This window comes from Tauraco erythrolophus, chromosome 18 (assembly GCF_009769465.1).
Source record: "Tauraco erythrolophus isolate bTauEry1 chromosome 18, bTauEry1.pri, whole genome shotgun sequence".
Classification (NCBI taxonomy): domain Eukaryota; kingdom Metazoa; phylum Chordata; class Aves; order Musophagiformes; family Musophagidae; genus Tauraco; species Tauraco erythrolophus.
Genome location: NC_141482.1, coordinates 3,770,523 through 3,789,433, shown reverse-complemented (window position 1 = coordinate 3,789,433; position 18,911 = coordinate 3,770,523). Strand labels below are relative to the sequence as shown.

The following is an 18,911-nucleotide window of genomic DNA, read 5'->3' as shown; positions in this document are numbered from 1 at the left end:
GAGGAGGACGGCTCTTTCGCAGCACGGCAAACGCCTGTCCTGCTACACAGTCTTTCCACAGGGAGACCAAGGAGGGGAAGGAGGGAAAAGGAGCACGAAGGCACAGCGACACCCTTCCTCCCCCCCGCGCGAGGCTACAGGGCCGTTCCTCCAGCCCCAGCGCCGAGCGGGAACGGAGGACGGGGAGCCCCAGAGAGCGCTGGAGCCTGGACGGAGCGAGGCCACCGTGCCCGATGCTGCCTCCCGCACACCGGCGGCAGGCCCCGCTAGGCCGGCCGGGCTCGTCCCGGCCTCGCAGCCGCAAGAGAGGCCCGACAGCGCCGGGCCGGTGCTCGGCCTCACGGAGGGGCCCCGCCAACAGCCGCTCCCAACCCTCGGCGGAGCGGGGCCTTGCGGGCCGGGCTCCCGGGCGGACCTGCAGGCCCTGGCAGGAGGTGCGGCGGGCCATACCCGCCTGCCCCGACCCACCGCCAGCGCGCTGCCCGACCCCCGGGCCCAGCGAGCCCCCGCCAGGCTGCGGCTCCCCCGCCCGCCCGCGGTGCCGCCGGAACGGCCTCCCCCCGCCACGGGGCCGCGCCGCCGGCCCGCCCCCCACCCCGTACCTGCGCCCCCCGCGTCAGCCCGCAGCCGCTGAGCTGCCCGCGCCGCAGCTGCGCCAGGATGTTGGTGGCCGCCGCACGGGCTGCGCGCCGGCCGCCTCCGCCGGGCCCGGGGCCCCCCGCCGCCGCCGCCATGGCCGCTGCTCCGCGCGGCCCGAAACAAACAGGAAGCGCCCCCTCCCCCCGCCGCTTTGTACGGCACCGCGCGGCGCCGGGGCCGCTCCGCAGCGCCCCCGCACGGACCCCGCGCGCACCGCAGGCCCGCGGGGGCCGCTGGGAAATGGAGTGCGGCGGGGGCGGGACGGGACCGCGCATGCGCGGAGCGCCCCGGGAAGGAGGGGGCACCGCGCAGGCGGCGGGTGTCGCCCCCGCGCTGTGCGGGCAGGGCTCTGCGGGACGCGGGGGCTGAACACCACGGCCCGGTACTCGCCGGCTCTTCCGCCGCACCGGGCTTCCGTCCGTTGAGCGCTCCCGGGGGCTGCTGAGGCGGCGGGGCCCCGAGAGGAGCTGCCAGGCTCCAGCCCCAGATTGCTCCCCCTTAAAATACCCACTTGTGCTTTACTGTTACTTGTTTACTTCTACTGTTATTAGCTGAGGTGAGCAATTCATAGAATCACAGAACGGTTTGGGTTGGAAGGGACCTCAAAGATCATCTAGTTCCAACCCTCCTGCCATGGGCAGGGACACCCTCCACTACACCAGGTTGCCCAAAGCCCCATCCAACCTGGCCTTGAACACTTCCAGGGATGGGGCAGCCACAGCTTCTCTGGGCAACCTGGTCCAGTGCCTCACCCCCCTCAGAGTGAAAAATTTCTTATACCCAATCTAAATCTCCCCTCTTTCAGGTTAAAGCCATTGCCCCATGTCCTATCACTACATGCCCTTGTCAAAAGCCCCTCTCCAGCTTTCCTGTACCACCTTTAGGTACTGGAAGGCTGCTCAAAGGTCTCCCCCGAGCCTTCTCTTCTCCAGGCTGAACAGTCCCAACTCTCTCAGCCTGTCTCCATAGCAGAGGTGCTCCAGCCCTCAGATCATCTTCATGGCCTCCTCTGGACGTGCTCCAGCAGCTCCATTAAAATCTACAGCACAGCACCCACAGAGCTGTTTCAATCAAACGAAAGAAACCACAAAACAGAGACTCATGACCACACCAAGAGCCCAGAACACAGGACAGACCCTTCCCAACAAAGCTGCTCTGCCCCTGGAGGACAAGGAGAAAGGAAGGCTCACACAAACTGCCCAGACAGGTGCTGTTCTCCTCACCAAAGCACAACGGTGTGAATGCCTTCAAGGGTTAAAAAAACCCAACACAACCAACGAGTCAAAGGGACACAGGACTTTGGGAAGACAGACACTTGCAGGCAAGTTCTTGACTAAACGTGCAGACAGCAGCTGCAAGGGACCCGAGGGGTGACGTGGTCCCAAAGACACAACCATCACCAGCGGCCACCCTCCTCCCTCACTTACTATCGCTTCCAGAGAGGCTGAGCTGTTCCTGCCTGGTGGAGCAGCCCAAATCCAGTTCTTAAGGAGACAGCAAGGAACACAGCACACAGGTGGTGACTACTTTAAATGAAGACCTTCGTTTCTACTCCATTTTAACTCGCCTTTGTTGTGCAAGGAACAACAGAAAGGATAAAGACACCAGGGATTAACATGATGCTTAACAGCTGCCTAACCAGTGCTGCGAGGCATCCAGGTGACGTATTTTAAAGTTTTACAGCATCACATCTTACATCACCACCCACCACCATGAATAATGAGTAGGCCCGATGACTATCACACTTTTGTTGTTAAAAAGCAAGATCTGCTGATGGATGACTTGCTGTTTAGACAAAGGGCTGTCCACAGAAAGCCACCAAGCACTGCATTTGAAGAAATGCAAACATGGCCATGTTTCACTTACAGGCTCCCACTGCCTCAGACACAAAAGGCTGCTCAGTTCCCCTCCCCAGTGCTTCCCCTGCCCGCCTCCTCCACCTGTGGTTTTCCATGTGCTTATTACCATTTGCCAGCAATTCATGCGAAGGCCTGACTCATTTTCTTCCATCTTCTCCTTTGTTAGCTCTATTAAAACAAGTCTTTCACAAGATGTTTGTCAATCCACAGCCTCTCCAAATCCAAACAATTACTTTTGAAATACCTCAGAAAATCTGGCCTTGTTTTGAGCTTTGCGGGCTGCTTAGAGTGGAGAAAAAAAAAACAAACCAAAACTCAACCAATTACAAGGACAGCATCAACAGCAGATACTAAATTTGGTTTCTGTGCTGTCTTTCACAACTCAACCAACATTCAGTCTCCATCCAGCCTTTGACAGATGCCACAAGTATGCACTGCAGGTGGGACCTTCTGAGTGCTGACCTGCCTCATTCGGAAGCCATCCAAAATTGCCACTATCCATCTGTTTCACACACATCTCTTTTTGGATTCCCGACAAAACTCCTCTACGTTCTGTTAACACATCCAAGTGCTCACCCCATTGTTTGATTGGAGCTCTCCCTCCAGCTGGAATATGACAAAATAGACCTGCCATCTCTTCCCACAGATGTCCTTCATTTTGAGGCCCCTGGGAGGAGACAGGCAACAGGAGACCATAAGTTTTCGCTTTATTTTTTTTCTAAGCTGACTTGTGATAGTAATTTTGAATCCATCAGGTTCTCACTAACAGCAGAACCGCTTACGTTATACATAGAGGGAATGGAATCTGATCTCTAGTGGGACAGGCAGCCACCAACAATTTCATCCTGCCATCCCTTAGAGAGAGATTCCCAAACATCCGCCCTTCATCACGTTGCCTATGAAAGACCATAACTTGTACAGATGTCACTAAGGTTCAAGCATGCTCTCTGCCCTCCAGCAGCTAGGCCAAGTCAGATGGTTTGCCATCTAAAGAAAAGGCTTACTAAGGATCCTAAGAAATCACACTACCGTTCTTTTTGTTAAAAGAAAGTCTTAGTAGATGATAGTCGCTCTAAAATACTGGAACAAAGCAAAATTAAGGCTGTCTTGTGTTCTTCTGACTCACCCATCCCGTAGCACTAATCAAGATTCATCTAATTACTCACAGTAAAACAGTAGCTGTGGACAGATGAGTTCTTGCAGCTCCAGCTGTGCTGAGGAAAGATCTTATTCCCTAGGGAAGATCCTAGGTAAGCCTCCAAGGTTCTGCTCGGTTTTGCTACTGAAGCCTCTTAGATGTGGGCACCAAAATGTCATGGTTAGCAGAGATCTACTGTGTTGGTGACCTGCACCCTTTTCCACAAGTCCTTAATTTTCCTCTACTTTGTGAGTGGGCCAACACAGAGAGAATCAGGGAGGAAACGGGGAGATTTCATAGGAAAAGCATGTTAAATTCTGCAAGAAGAAAGCAATCTCCCCTGCAGAGTCCTTTGCTAGTCCACACTCCACCTCAATTCACAGGTGACACTACCTGGACGCTTACTAAACCGGTTTCAGGCAGGTGGTACTGAGCAATTTTCTATGTTGTAACTGGTCGCCTCCCCCATGCCACCCTTCACGCCTGGCAGACATGCTAGATCCACAAATCTGAGCCTCCACCTCAAAATCAAAAGGCTTCCTGGACTGATCATCGATCTGTCAGGCTAACGGAATATTCATGGAGAGGCCAAAGATAAAGGTGGAGCACAGGAGCACATCGCAGAGGAGACTTGCAGCCTCAGAAGTGAAGCTACAGGCAGTGATCCGTCCTTTTCCCCTTGTGACAGGCTCATTTTTATAGGGCAAAGTGAGCTGTGGAGTCTGCACAAGCTTGTAAAACTTCAAAACAAACTCACAACGAAATAAACAAGGTACCTCTCACCTGCAGAATTGCCCTTCTCTTTCTGAACACCTGTTTGCTGTTCAGTTTCAGATTAGCAACTTCACAGCACGAACAGCTCACACCTGAATCCCATTTTATCAACCAGCAGTAGCAGAATTTAATGGAAAGCTATTTCACTTCATAATACAATTCATATGGCGAGGTACAGCTTTTTCCATTATGAAACTATAAAAATATATTCCCAGAGTTCAAATCAATAATTTAAAGTGACAATGAAAATAGAATCAGGTGTTATCCAGGAAGACCTGGCCCAGTACTGCAAGTTTAGAGTGAAAAGATTGACTGGGGCAACTCAGGAGGGAGTGTGAGCTCTTCTTAGAGTTTCTCTTCTCTCCATCTTTCTCTGAAGAGGTATCTTCAGGGTCTTTTGCACTTTCTCCTTCACCATGGTCGAAAGCTCTTTTAAAAGCAAATTTCTTGTTTTTCTTCAGTGAGTAAAATTCACGCATCAAGTCTTCCACCTCCCACTGCTCTTCCTCCCGCTTCCTACAGCAGTGCAGTGCAGCAGGGTCTATCGGATGAGCTTCCGTGTTGAAGACGTATCCTCCAGCATTCACGACGCATTCCCCGTATGGTGTAACCACCACATCAAAGACTGACCCATCGTTGTGAATGAAGTTGTCTGGGTCAAACAGCAGGTACAAGTATTTTACTGTTTCAGCCAAAAAGAAGGATTCCATGCGATTATCCAGTCTGTGATCTCTCAAGTCTTTGATCTACAAGAGAAGAAATATAGCGGGTTGCTGTTATACTGAATTCGGTAAATTACGAACTTAGGGGGAAACGTAAAACCAGTTTGCAATTCATTTCAGTTAAACAGCACAGAATCACACCGATTCACCCTGCATCCAACTGTTAAAAACACAAATACATCCACAGGTTTCAGATATTTTGGATTAGCAGTGTCTAGTGATAAGGAACAGGAAATTAACAATGAGGAGAAATGCACTTCCTGCCTGGCTAAGTAGGAGAACAGCAAGTAAGCTCCCCATCATTTCCTCCACTAAAAAAAAAAATAAATCATAAGGCTTTTACCTACTTCCCAAATTACAAGGCCTAATTCCCAATATTTATAAGGAATTTTTTGTAAAAGAGAGTTTGATAGTAAGTTTCAAATCTTCTAATAAATTATTTTAGAGAAATTACTCACTGCAGTTCTCTTGTGTTTGATCAGATTTTCAAGGTATAGTGGAAAAGCAGAATCACACAACTGGCAGGCAGAGAGCCGGCATGTAAGCCTTCCTGCTGAGCTGGAACACCTAGTAGCTACCAAGATACAGGAGGCAGGAGAAGGAGGCAGGAGAAGCTTCTCCTGCTTTCTCAAGCTTTCGACTCTGGTGCAACAGCCAACGACAGAATTTGGCCCACTGTTCAGCCTCTGAGGCAAGTTACTACCAGGAATATGACCAGCAGTTATGAGATCAGCTTCAGAGAACTACCAGGGGTTTGTGTGAAAAAGAAGTCATGTTTCAACCAAAGTGATCACTCAAACTCAATGGAAAAACATCATTCATGAGAACACTTTCTAAACCCTGACTTTTAGCAGCCATTTAGCCAACTTAGCAGTTGATTTAGCACTTACAGTTGCAAATCCACAGTCCACCTTGCTGATTTTCTCTATTGACTCTACTGCATCTCTTCCCAGTTCTAAAAGCGTGGGATCTCTTGTAGCCCGGTACAGATACATTGCACTCTCAATTAGCTCTGCAAAAAAACCCCAAACATTTCCAAGCATAAGGATTACCAAACCATGTACACAAGGAAGACAAGACATTCCTTCAACTAATTTAACAATGCTACTTAAGACGATCAGGCAAACAGCCTAGCTTGCCTCGTACTTCCTCTAGCTCAAAGCACAGGTACTTGCTTTTCCTAAGGATGTGCTACAAAGAAATTCACTTGACCAGGTTGCATCCGTGTTCAGAGAGTGGGAGGGGAGCAAGAGAAAAAAAGGATTAAAACTCAGTTGTCAAGATGCTTCTAGAAAGGATTACCAACAAGAAACTGAACACCCAAAATATAAACAATACTGTAAGCCTCTGAAACAGAGGTATCTAAATCACCATGAAAACAGGCACTATGGAAATACTCTATATATGCACTGTGCTTACTAAAGAAATAGGTGGTTTTGGATGCTAAATACCTTCAAAAGTTAATGCTGATGAGTATTTTTTGGTAAAAATGTCAAATGTGGATGTCACCTGAACACTCAGACCAAAAGGAAGTTAATTATTCTCATTTACCAAGTTTTACTGACCTAATAACCAAGTGAGAATTTTTTTTTTTTGGTCAGAGTTGTAAAACAGAAAAAAAGTCAGATCATTTCATTGCAGTATCACAGACAACTTATGATCCCTCGTACGTTGAGCTCTACTAGTACAACTAGAACCAGTTTATTTCAGGAACTCAACAGAACTAGAGGGGTCTATTCACACTCACTGTCCCTTCCTACATTTAAAGGACACAAGTGGTCACATTAACGTTTTGCATGACTTTAAAACACTCTGTGTCAGACAGTCTAACACTCAGACATGTCAAATCCTGCATCGTGAACCCCATTCATTACCAGGCCCCTCCATACCGTAACGCTGTGGTTTGCTTCCTTTGAAAGGCAGCCCTGCCTCTGCGAATGGCAGAAAGCAAAACGTGCAGCTTTGACTGTCGAAATCACCAGTAAAACGCACGCAGGAACCAAGCCAAAGCCAAACTGGGGAGGAGCTTTTGCAGGGCAGGTGTTGCTAACATTTGATCTTACAACCAGAGCGAAGCAGGAGTCCATGTTCTTTTTTATCTCATTTCTGCTTACCAGGCCTGAGTGGATATCCTTCTCTCTTGTCCACTGTGTAGCCCTGAGGAATGTTGTAGAACTCCGGCAGCCCACCAAACTGCTTCCACACTGTGTAATAGTTGAGGAAGGTTCGCATGGCATTATCTACATCCCCAATTAGGCTCTGAGAGAGGAAACAGTTAGCAAAGCGACACCTAGGTGAAGAAACAGCACAGGAATTGATGCAGTAACATTCCTATACCAAAAGCAAGAGATGGTGACAGAAATGGGTTGTTCAGCAGGTCCTAATGGTGTAACTACTACTTGGGCATGATGCCTTAACAATAGTTCTGTTGTTTGTTTATTTTTTCTGCTTTTCTGTCAGATCCCGTTCTGCACACCTAAATAATACGAAGTCTCTTTGATTTTTAGTCAACAGAAAGTTGCATTTCTTCAGTCAACATTTCTTTTAGTCAATCACAGCATCTCCAGTCCTTTGCAGTGGGGACAACAAAGTCCCAGATCAAATGTAAGTACTGATGAGAAAGCAAACCTCTCAAGCAGAAAGCATTCACACAAATAAAGCATTTATCAGGGGGTGGAAAAAGAGATGTAATTTTCTTTTTCCTTACATTCCCATCTGGGTTATGAGACCACTGTCAGTGGAGTTTGCTACAACAAAACTGACCTTCCATCATGCTTCATGGGAGACTTTTTTTATAGACTGTACATAAAGTCAACACCTGTTCTTCTACAGGCTCAGACTAGTGGGGATTTTACCAGAGATCAAAACAAATTTTTACACCAGCACAGATGAGGGCTATATTCGTAACTTTTAGATTACAGATTGACCCAAGACAGAGGAGCAAAATCACCATATGTTACTGGTATGACAGCTCTTACCTGTAGGCCTGGCCAGTACGCCTCCAGGGACTGAAAAACAGGCATGGACACTGTTCCTTTGTACATCTGAACCCAGAGGTACCAGTCATCAAACTTTGTGTAATTTTTGATAGCCTTGTTATATTCTATAAAGAAACATAGATGGGTAGATAATGCAACCAAAAAAAATCCTTTTTTAAGAATGAGAGAAGCCCCTTTTTCACTTGAGCCATGTGAAATGAGTTCTCAGGACGCTCGCTTCGGTAACTCTTTGTTGTCACAGACTGTTCACAAGTATCTCAACAAACCTTCAAGAACAATCTTCAATGTACTGTATTAGATCTTCGTCATCTTCTTCCACAGTCCCACATGCAAAGTTTTTACAGGTGCCCTCAAGAAGGCATTGCTGGGACCCTTTACACAGAAAACAAACTGCTCACCTAGAAACATGGACATCAGCTCCTTGTCCTGCAGAAGAATGGCTCCTTTAACAAGGTATTCAAAGTAGGAGTCCACTCCGGCCCCAATGCCAGCATCCTGGGCCACCCACTTGGCAGTTATCACATCGATGTGGTTACCAACCTGGAAGAAGTGACGGAGGAGGAAAGAGGGAGTTAAAGTGGAAATAAAGCTTATCTACTAAACAACAATTTAAAAAATCCCCACACCACCACCACACAAGAAACTCTTGACCTTTTTTCAGACTATCCATTTCACAGGTTCACAATATCCATTCCAACTTGCATTTTCTCCATTACAAGACACATTTATCACTATCAGAGATGTACAAACTGTAGAAAATAGAACTTTGGAATTTTATGCTTCTAAGTAAAAACGCACAATTTCAACACGATGTGTCTGGTTCTATTTCTGATCCAACAAAAGCTAGAGAAGGATGAAGAGGTGCAGATACAGAGATAGGGGCCAAGGACGTCAAAGGCATGAGAGCTGCCCTCCTAATATTTACACAGATCCTTCAAACCTGGGACTCTTGAGCTAGAAACAGACCCAGCTGATGGAGAACTAACTACACAATCATGAGTTCCTTAGCAAAGATGAAAAAAACACAGTTATTCAGTCTCTTTCTTGTACAAGGATTAGGGGTGTAAACCAAAAATAAACAGATCCCAAAACAAAAAAAGGAAACACTTCTTCATACAGCATATGAATAAATCCCTTCTACTTCACATATATGACACTAAGAGCTCACATTGGTTCAAAAAGCAGCTATAGAAATTAACTGAAGAAAAACTGACCAGGAGATAGCGAACACAGAGATAACACTTCCAGCTCTGGATATTCCTAAAACACCAAAGCTGTAGAGGCTGGTAATATCGTGGTGCACTTGCCATGCTCTTATTCTCTTCCGCAGGCCATTGTCCCACCAGGCATTAGACAGACCTTTTATTTAATCTGTTACGAAAACTGCAATACCCAGTAGAAGGCACCTGTCTCCCCACCACATCTGTTATGGAACAGAACGATGGCACAATGTTGGGTTGCACTACTACAGCAGAGACGTGGATGCTGCAGGTGTTCAGGAACAATGTCAAACACACCACTTCAGCCCAGTTATTAGGCCCGTGGTTATTTATCTAGTTCTATCTCCTCTCTGTCTATGCTTTTTTTATGCTTAGAATTGCATCCACAAAGCCATACAACAAGCAAGCCAGCAAATTCAGAGTTCCTGCCTCACTCACCAGCCCAATATCTGAGCGATTTTTCCACAATGCCTTCAAAGCCTTCCTGGCAACGTCCTCAAACACTGGGTCACCAGTAAGGTGGCTTAAAGTGGCAAATTCCACTATAAATGTACCAATTCCAGCAGTGCAGGTAACTGGGGTCTCCCCAGGGTTGACTCCATGCAGCAAGTTCACCGTTCCATATGGCATCCCAGTCGGGGTCTGAAAAGCTGAAACATAATGGTTTTGGTTCGTGTGAGTGTTCACTGTTACGTCTGACAGCCTGTCGAGCAAACACGTGCCTCACACTCCACGGCACACAGGCAAGAAGCAGGACTAGAGCAATTGCAGTAACTGTAAAGAATGAAACGAGCAGTAGAGTGCAATCCTGAGCGGGGGCAGAGAGGGCACCCCAAGCTACACACAGTCCTGGGAAGGTACTGCACATCTCTTCCACCTTGCCCAGAGCAGCAGGCTGCATCCCTACTTTTTTTACAGCACAAGCAGGTTACTCAAAATAGTACTAAACACAGTGGACAGCAAAGTGCAAACACTAAGCTTGTGATAACTCAGCGGTAGCCCAGGGTGCACACCACACAAGGAAACAAACAGCGCCACGCTGCCAGGGCACGCATCCCAGCAGCAGCCCATAAAGGGGCAGATCAGGCTGCATCTCCTTGTCTTTACAAGCTGCTGTTTCACAACCTTTATTTATTATTTATACGAAATATATTTCCCCTCGACAAGCAACAAACTGATGCATTAAGCGCTCACAACACTTGGCATGAATATATACAACTGGTACCATGCACTCCATAATGTTTTCCAAACCCCGTGAGCTAAACTTGCTCCTAGCTCAGGGAACACAGCACTGTTTGAGAGTTTACACTCCAGTCTTCACCAAACACACCAGTCACTGCAGGAGCTGCAGCACAGCAAGACAAACCAGACAGGTTCTCACCCGGCAGGAGTTTGCGAGCTGCCTCCTCTGCCATCCTCAGGAGGGGTCCGGAGCACGGCCAGCCCGCTTCTACTTCAACACCAGCCTTCTTCGACAGCAAGTGAGCCGAGAGGAGACCACCCACCACTGGAAGGTGCACAGTAAGAATCCCATTAAAGAACGTGGTGAAGGAATGAAATCTGAAACCAGTTCTACTTATTTGTGTTTATCACGAGGCAGAGGCAGTGCTTATGAAGAAGAAAAGTGAGACGGCTCATCTTTAACAGCCTAATTCAGCATGCCACAAAAGAAGAGTGGTTAGTTTGCTTCTTCCTGTCTGTTTGCAACAGGTAGTAGTTATATATCTTCCATTATTTTAGAAGCATCAGATCCTGCTTGCCCTACTGCACCTGCACTGCCCTGCAGACAATCAGAAAGCTAACAGTACAGTGAACACGAACCTCTGTGACACGAATTCTGTTTCATTTCTTCCAGACAGCTTAGTGCTATGTTTTTGTGTAAAGTAATAGAGCCTACCCTCTTAAATTCCTTGGACAAAAACGCCAGTGTCAAGAATTTCAGTGTGATTGACAGAGGCAGGGAGCTATTAGCCCTTTTCACAGGCTGGTCTGCTATCACATAATAAGCACAAATGCAGAGAAATTGCAGTGCTGCAAAAACTGGCTCAGCAATATTTGACAGGAGAAAGAAAAAAAAGCATAACTAACAGTTTTGTTCCCTGCCAGTGTCTTCTAGTTGGACAGCACTGGAGCAGTTAAGCATTCAACCGGATACAAGACCCCAAAGGCCTTCATGATCTTCAAGAAAAAAGACAAGTTTCGCTTTATGACACTAAAGCAAGAAATTAATAATCTCTACTCCAAAACAGCATGTAAAAAAGACAGTTTACAATTTGGACTGTTTCAGTGGAAAAGATGTTTATTCCAAAGCTTAAAACTGGCACCAGAATACCCAAACTGCCGAGTCTACTTTGTTTGCGTTGAGGCAGGAAGCAGAAAGGTGATGAGCAAAGAGAAAAAGGAAGTGACGTTTGTTTGGGATTTTTCTGTGTGTTTACATGTCCTGTTCCACTGCACTACAAATTCACTCTGACCACTGCCTCGTGTTACCGCTGCACACAGTCCGGAGACTCATACAGGAAGGTAATCCAGCACAATAACCATGCAGAAACCCATCTCACCTCGAATGTTAGTTTCAAAGACAGATGCATTGACATCGATATCAAAATCCACCCCTTCCTGCAGCACATTGACAACTCGCTGGAACTCAGAAACGTTTCCTAAGATCTGCAGGGGGAGTGGGACAGGAGCAAGGCTCAGAGTTCATCAGAAAACAGAGGTGCAATTCAATGCTAGGGGCTAATTCTAGTTTTGTTTTACTATTCTGTGAAATCATTAATTGCAAACAGTACTAAAAAAGCAGCTGATTGTTTCATTTAACTTCAAAACATTTTCTTTACACACTTTGGGGCTTTATGCCAGAATTAGAAGGGGCTGGGGCAGGGAGCTCAGACCACCTGCCTCCCAGGGATGGAGCAAAGCCTCCGTGGTCAATTAATAACTGATTTTCCATCACTGCCACGTAAGAACCAGGTGCGAAGGAGGCTGACGGTGGCCTTGAGCGGGCTGCAGCCCAGGGGTGCTCGGGGCCGTCCTGGGGGCGGGAGACAGCCGGTACTCACTAGCAGGGTGTCCAGGGCGTCGATCAGCGTGAGGGAGAAGCTGTGAGGACAGAAGCTGTGTGAGGCCCGGGGAAAGCGGCGCCCGGCAGCGGGGCGCCCCGGGCCCTGCCCCGTCCTGGGGCCGATGCCCCTACCTGCCCCAGGTGTCCTGCCCGTCGCACGTCAGCGGCCGCAGCTCGTCGTAGGGGAAGGCGCTCTCCAGGTAGTGCTCGTAGGCGTGGTAGAACATGGCGCGCACCCGCTCCCTGAGGCACAAGCACAGCCCGCTCAGCTCAGCTCAGCCCCGGTCCCGCCCGGCCGCGCCGCCCGGCCCGGCACCCACCGATAGGACGCGACATCCAGTCCCCGGGCTGCCGCGCCAGCGCCCGCCGGGAGCCGCAGCGCCCACAGGCACAGCGCGGCACCGAGCGAGCGCAGCGCGGCCATGAACATGGCGGCGCCCGGCACCGCCTCACCGCGCCCGCCAGCCAATGGGAGCGCGCGGCGCGGGTAGCGCGTGCGCACGCCGCCGGAAACGCCGCGCGCTGCCCGTCCGCTCCCGGGGCGCTCCGGGGAGGCGGCGGCGGCGGCGTTGTGGGGTCCGGGACGGAGGTGCCGCCTCAGGGGCGGCCGTGGGGCTGTTCCAGTCGCCAGGACTGGCAGTGACTGCAGTGCCCTGCGTGCAGAACGGGGAGGTCCCCGCGGTGCTTCCCCGGCGGCCGTAACTCCCCGTCGCAGGGATGGGGGCGATGCCCCGGGGCAGGAATGCGCCTCCTGCGCGGGTCAGGAGGCGCTGGGGGGGCTGGTGGCGCTGGAGGGGTGGCTCTGAGGCGTGAAAATAAATGTACCGAACAGCGCGATGTTTTTGTAGCAGTGACGTGTTATCAGCGATGGTGGCAGCAGCCCGGGAAGGCGCTTGTCCCGGGTGGGAAGGGGAGGTGGTTCCAGGTGCTGCTGCTGCACAGTTCCTGTCTGGAAATGAGGCTGGGAACGGCCCGGGATGTTTGTGAAGCAATTGGGATTTTCCCGGCCTGTAAACCCTCCTGACAAACAACCTCCGTGCTCTTTCTCCCTCTGCTCCAAATCCAGCTTTCCATGAGGTCTGTGCGACGTGGGAGAAGAGAGGCTGCAGAGAAGCCAATGTCCAACCTGTGCGTGGAGCCGTGCGGTGCTGTCACCCTCCTGCCCTGGAAGTGGGCTTCGGACCCCGGCGTGTGCCCTTGCGTCCGAGCCGGACTGGCTCCGGGGCAGCTGCGCTCCCAGCAGCCTGGTTCCCTGCAGGAGGAATGAGTCTCCTGGGCGTACCGGCGCTGTGGCTCACGTCAGGGAAGGTTCAGAGCCCGTAGTACTGATGTGATTACACTCATTTTGGCACTCTGCTGTTTAACCAGCAGGTTATGTTTTAACATCAGAGCGATTGGCAGAGGTCTCTCTACACGGGCGTCATCAGACTTTGATTGATGCACAGTAAATCCTTCCCTTTCTCCCTCATCTGTGCCCACAGGCGAGGGGGAGTGAGGTGGGACCCTGGCAGGGAGAGCAGAAACAAGAAGAGAAGTGATAAGCCAGTGCTTTGGCAAAGGTGCAGCGTGTAGCAATCATAATTAAAGTGGCTTGCTTGGGGGAGAGGAAGGGGCACAAATAACCCAACACTTTGTCGTCTCATGCTGGCATTTAGCATCAGGGAGGGCTGGCTGTTGTTGGGTGTATTTTAAGAAAATAAACCCTCTTTTTCCCGAGGCCCCTCAGCCAGGACTGTCCCACTAGGTGTCAGTGCACGCTCGTGTGCCAGCACAGCTGCCCGCAGCTCTGCTCCACAGAGGCGACAAAAAGCCACCGAGTAATTTCGACATATTGTTCATTGGCTGCAGCTGTAATTTAGGTTGCCGGGGCCATTTATCATAAAGCTGTCTGTTTTCTTATTCCATGGCTCAAGGCTGCTGGAGTATATCTTGCTGCGTTCCTGGGAGAATCGAAGTATTGGAGTTGATTTCACTAAAAGCTGTCACAGTACATTACTGGAGCACGTTTTATTAAAGTTCATTTTCCAGACTTAAATTTAACAGTGTTCTAGACCACTGTCATTTACCATAGACTGAAACAGCAATTTCTCTATCAAAATCAGTTATTGAATTCTGAAAGTTGACTGAAGTATTTTTGAAACAGATAGAGTATGTGAGTTGAAAGAAAACCAGGACAAGATGCGGTGTCTTTCCACTGGCTTCCGAGGGCCACTGGCTCCATCGCCTCCATGGCGAGGCAGGAGGTGGACGCCATGGAGGCAGCATCATGGGCACTAATTGCGCTTATCAAAGCGTGGTGGTGAGTTGCAGCACCCCACTACACGTTTGTAAAGTATTTTCATGGAAAAAAAATGTAGCTAATATAAGAGAGTTGAGCTGACCATCGCAAAAGAGCTTTCTGTCTCTTGATGTGCCAGGGCCGTGAATAGCAAAGAGCAAAACAGGGTGAGCAGAGGGTGGAAACGGGAGTGAATCGCTGCTCCAGGGACTGATGGGCAAGAGAGCAGCACTTGGGAGAGCCAGCTGGATCAAAACTGAGCTGGTTGTGAAAAAGCCACTTTTGGTGCAGTGCTCATCACCCTCCTTACTGTTTCATAGAATCATAGAACCATAGAATGGTTTGGGTTGGAAGGGACCTCAAAGATCATCTAGTTCCAACCCCTCTGCCATGGGCAAGGAAACCCTCCGCTACACCAGGTTGCCCAAAGCCTCATCCAACCTGGCCTTGAACACTTCCAGGGATGGGGCATCTACAACTTCTCTGGGCAACCTGTTCCAGTGCCTCACTGCCCTCTGAGTGAAAAATTTCTTCCTTGGATCTAATCTAAATCTCCCCTCTTTCAGTTTAAATCCATTGCCCCTTGTCCTGTCACTACACACCCTTGGAAAGTCCCTCTCCAGCTTTCCTGTAGGCCCCCTTTAAGTACTGGAAGGCTGCAATAAGATCACCCTGGAGCCTTCTGTTCTCCAGGCTGAACAACCCCAACTCTCTCAGCCTGTCTTTCTGAGAGTGCTGAGCACCCTGGGGTGGATCTGGGAGCCAGACGGGGTTGTGCCCTCCCAAGTACTTGCTGCTCTGCTGCTCATAGCTGCAGGTTTATTGCAAGCCCCACTGAAGCCAGGTGACTTTGGTGTTGCCACCACAAGCCCCACCACAGAAGGGCTGAGAAAATTGGCTTTTGAGAGCCAAGTGGGAGCAGCTCCAGTTGCCAAAGGGGAGCGCACCGTGCCATGACTCGGGGTGTCGGAGAGCCCGGGCTGGTGCTGCTGCTCGGCCCCTGCGCGTGGGATAAACAGTGACTTGTAGCCTTGTAGGTGGTGGTGTGGCAGTCACCTGCATGTTTGTTCAGAAACAAAAATACAGCTGGTGGGATGGAAATTCTCTGCGGGAAAGGGTGGATTTCAGTGTGACTGTGGCATATACTAGAGGAATATTAATGTGGTGTGCACATAGTATTGTACAAGTTACATGGGCTTTGATGCAATAAATCGAAGAAGTTGTGGGGAATGGTGCCTTCCAACGGACAGAGCACGTCACTAAAATATTTAGACCGCATCAGAGTTAAGTGCTTCTTCAGATGCCTCACTCCAGCTTGTCAGGCTTTCTGTCTTTATGAAAAGGCCACTGGCAAAATGATATGAAGTTTCATTTGGATGTGGGAGAGGCTGTAATTATAGGGGCGTTTAACACTGAGGACTTGTTTACTACTTGCTGTTACCATAAGTGGTGCTGTTGCCCTGCTTGCAATTTCGATGCCCATTAAGATGGAAACTGTATGTAAATCGGGATTGCCCATTAATATTTATAATTCATGGTGGAATGTAGGAGTTTGTCTGCTATGAGAAGAACTGTAAACAGGAGTTTTATGAACACTGAAAACTGTTACTGAGGTGCTTCTCTTGAAATAATTTTCCTTTGCAGCCGAACATCAATTCTTAATTTTAGTAGCACGCAGAGCAGGATGGAAACGATGATTGATTTTTCTCCAAGTGCTGTGGGCTGCTTCAGTCGAGATTTCACTATAAAAGACTAGACATTTCCAATTGCTTTTTATAAGTTCAGAATTGATTTTATTTGTTTAGCACCTGACTAACATAATAAAAGAGAAAAGAAATACAGCCAAGTGTAAGACGCAGAAAACTGACGGGCTACCTGGTTTCTGTCCTTCCTTTTGGCGCCGTAATTTTAAGCCATGCCACAATTTAAAAAAGAAAGAGCCGGACTCGCAGCTGCCCAGCTGTGCCTGGTGAGGTGTCCCAGTGCTGCACAGCCCTGCTCTCCCAAGCAGGGAGTACGAACAGGGTGGGTCCCACCGGGGTGACACTCGGCAAGCAGAAACGACAGCAAAAGATGAGAAAGGGAGAGCTGACGCAGCGTCGCTCCACCATGCAGCTTCCCCAGCTTCAACTGGTTCTCTTTAAGCCTCTTCTTGCTTTTTCTTTCATTAATTAACTAAACTAACTAATGTAGTTGCAGAAACTGTAGACAGACAGCAACCAGAGAACTAATGCAGTGAGGGCTTCCGTTCCAAACAGGTCACTTCTGGAGAGGATCAGGCAGAAGCTGCGCACAGTGTTCACAAAGAATTGTGGCTTTATATAGTTTGAATATTTTATGCACGTCTGGCTTGCTGTTGGGATTTTGACAAGTGAGAAAGCAAAAATAAAACCGAGTTAGCATCAATGTGTCTTGGTTTTTAGTGTGGGGATTTATGGCCCCCACGTTACATGACATCGATAAAGTCCAAAGCTGCCACACTTGTGTGAATGAAGTTTCATTTGCTTCATCCGAGCTAAGATTTTCCCGTAGGGATTGTGGCTTTGATATTTTTTTACCTGGAAGATTTAGAGGTGTTGGGATGGTTGGTGCCTGTAGAATACAGATTGGTGAACAGGGGACAGGCAGCATTTCCCGTTTACATTCATTCATCCTGTCTCCAACGGCCAAGGAGCAGGTACTCAGCCTTTGGGTGTGGGTCTGTCCGCTCTCAGCCCCTTACGCCACGAGAGTCAGGGATCAAGTGCACCCTCAGCAAGTTTGCAGATGACACCAAGCTGTGTGGTGGTGTGGACACACTGGAGGGAAGGGATGCCATCCAGAGGGACCTTGACAGGCTGGAGAGGTGGGCCTGTGAGAACCTCATGAAGTTCAACAAGGCCAAGTGCAAGGTCCTGCACATGGGTCGGGGCAATCCCAAGCACAAGTACAGGCTGGGCGGAGAATGGATTGAGAGGAGCCCTGAGGAAAAGGACTTGGGAGTGCTGGTGGATGAGAAGCTCAACATGAGCTGGCAATGTGCACTGGCAGCCCAGAAAGCCAACCATGTCCTGGGCTGCATCCAAAGCAGCGTGGCCAGCAGGTCAAGGGAGGTGCTTCTGCCCCTCTACTCTGCTCTCGTGAGACCCCACCTGGAATACTGCGTTCCGCTCTGGAGTCCCCAGCACAAGGACATGGAGCTGTTGGAGCAGGTCCAGAGGAGGGCCATGAAGATGATCCGAGGGCTGGAGCACCTCTGCTATGGAGACAGGCTGAAAGAGTTGGGGCTGTTCAGCCTGGAGAAGAGAAGGCTCCAGGGTGATCTTATAGCATCTTTCCAGTACTTAAAGGGGGACTACAGGAAAGCTGGAGAGGGACTTTTTACAAGGGCGTGTAGTGATAAGACAAGGGGCAATGGCTTTAAACTAAAAGAGGGCAGATTTAGATTAGATACAAGGAAGAAATTTTTCACTCAAAGGGTGGTGGGGCACTGGAACAGGTTGCCCAGAGAAGTTGTTGCTGCCCCATTCCTGGAAGTGTTCAAGGCGAGGTTGGATGGGGCTTTGGGCAACCTGGTGTAGTGGAGGGTGTCCCTGCCCATGGCAGGGGGGTTGGAACTAGATGATCTTTGAGGTCCCTTCCAACCCAAACCGTTCTGTGATTCTATGATTCTATGATTCTATGTCTACAGAGCACTGCCTTCTGCATCTTCTGTTTTTCTTCGTGGGCTTGCAAAGATAGAAAAAAAAAAAACAACCAGGGCAAGAAGGATTATTCAGCCTTACACATGGTGGGAAAGGGGTGAGAAGTTTGGTTATCAGCTCCAGCGCAGCCAGGATTTTCACCTCGAAGTTCAAAAACCATGTATGTCTGGGAGAATGCCCCGTCTTTCACATTCACACGGAGAACGGGGTAGGAAGGGCTGAGTGTACAGCGGGAGAGGAGCGATGAGAAAACCCTTCTGTGGCTCTCTGGAAACACAGAGGGATGGCAGAGATGTTTTATTCCTTAGTTTATGGCCGTGTAAAACAAATTCAGTGAAACTTGTCACTGAACAAGGATCTCCTGCTGTTAGGTGAAGGTTGGAGCAGAGGTGAGTTTGTTTCTCAGAGCAGAGGACAAGGACTGTGTGCAGGAGCGTGGAACTCTGCCCTGGTAATCGCTGCCAAAGGGGGTGCGGGACCAGGAGGAGGTGGGTTTGGAGCTGCTGTGGGAATTTCCCTCGTATCTGGAAAAAGG

The 18,911-nt window shown here is 49.3% G+C and overlaps 2 protein-coding genes across 3 annotated transcripts in view; both read right to left on the bottom strand.

The window, feature by feature from the left end:
* TRPC4AP (transient receptor potential cation channel subfamily C member 4 associated protein) overlaps nucleotides 1–4,115 on the bottom strand; it is a 41,739-nt gene extending 37,624 nt beyond the window's left edge. The window contains exons 1-2 of one of the 2 annotated variants that reach the window (XM_086623062.1): nucleotides 3,665–4,115; nucleotides 3,075–3,165 (exon numbers count right to left, since the gene is read on the bottom strand). In XM_086623062.1, the coding sequence (XP_086479188.1) occupies nucleotides 3,075–3,155 (81 nt within the window). In that variant the 5' untranslated portion in view covers nucleotides 3,156–3,165; nucleotides 3,665–4,115. Of the gene's footprint in view, nucleotides 1–602; nucleotides 738–3,074; nucleotides 3,166–3,664 lie in introns of those variants that run through there. The other variant, XM_086623066.1, reaches the window with a different exon arrangement.
* EDEM2 (ER degradation enhancing alpha-mannosidase like protein 2) lies at nucleotides 4,107–12,839 on the bottom strand. The gene is made up of 11 exons (XM_086623067.1): nucleotides 12,736–12,839; nucleotides 12,548–12,658; nucleotides 12,414–12,453; nucleotides 11,913–12,018; nucleotides 10,733–10,858; nucleotides 9,790–10,001; nucleotides 8,530–8,671; nucleotides 8,111–8,235; nucleotides 7,247–7,391; nucleotides 6,023–6,144; nucleotides 4,107–5,156 (listed from the first exon to the last, which is right to left on the bottom strand). Exons 1-11 carry the CDS (start codon nucleotides 12,837–12,839, stop codon nucleotides 4,665–4,667), a joined length of 1,725 nt encoding a protein of 574 aa, XP_086479193.1. The 3' UTR covers nucleotides 4,107–4,664.
* Nucleotides 12,840–18,911: the final 6,072 nt, after the last annotated feature.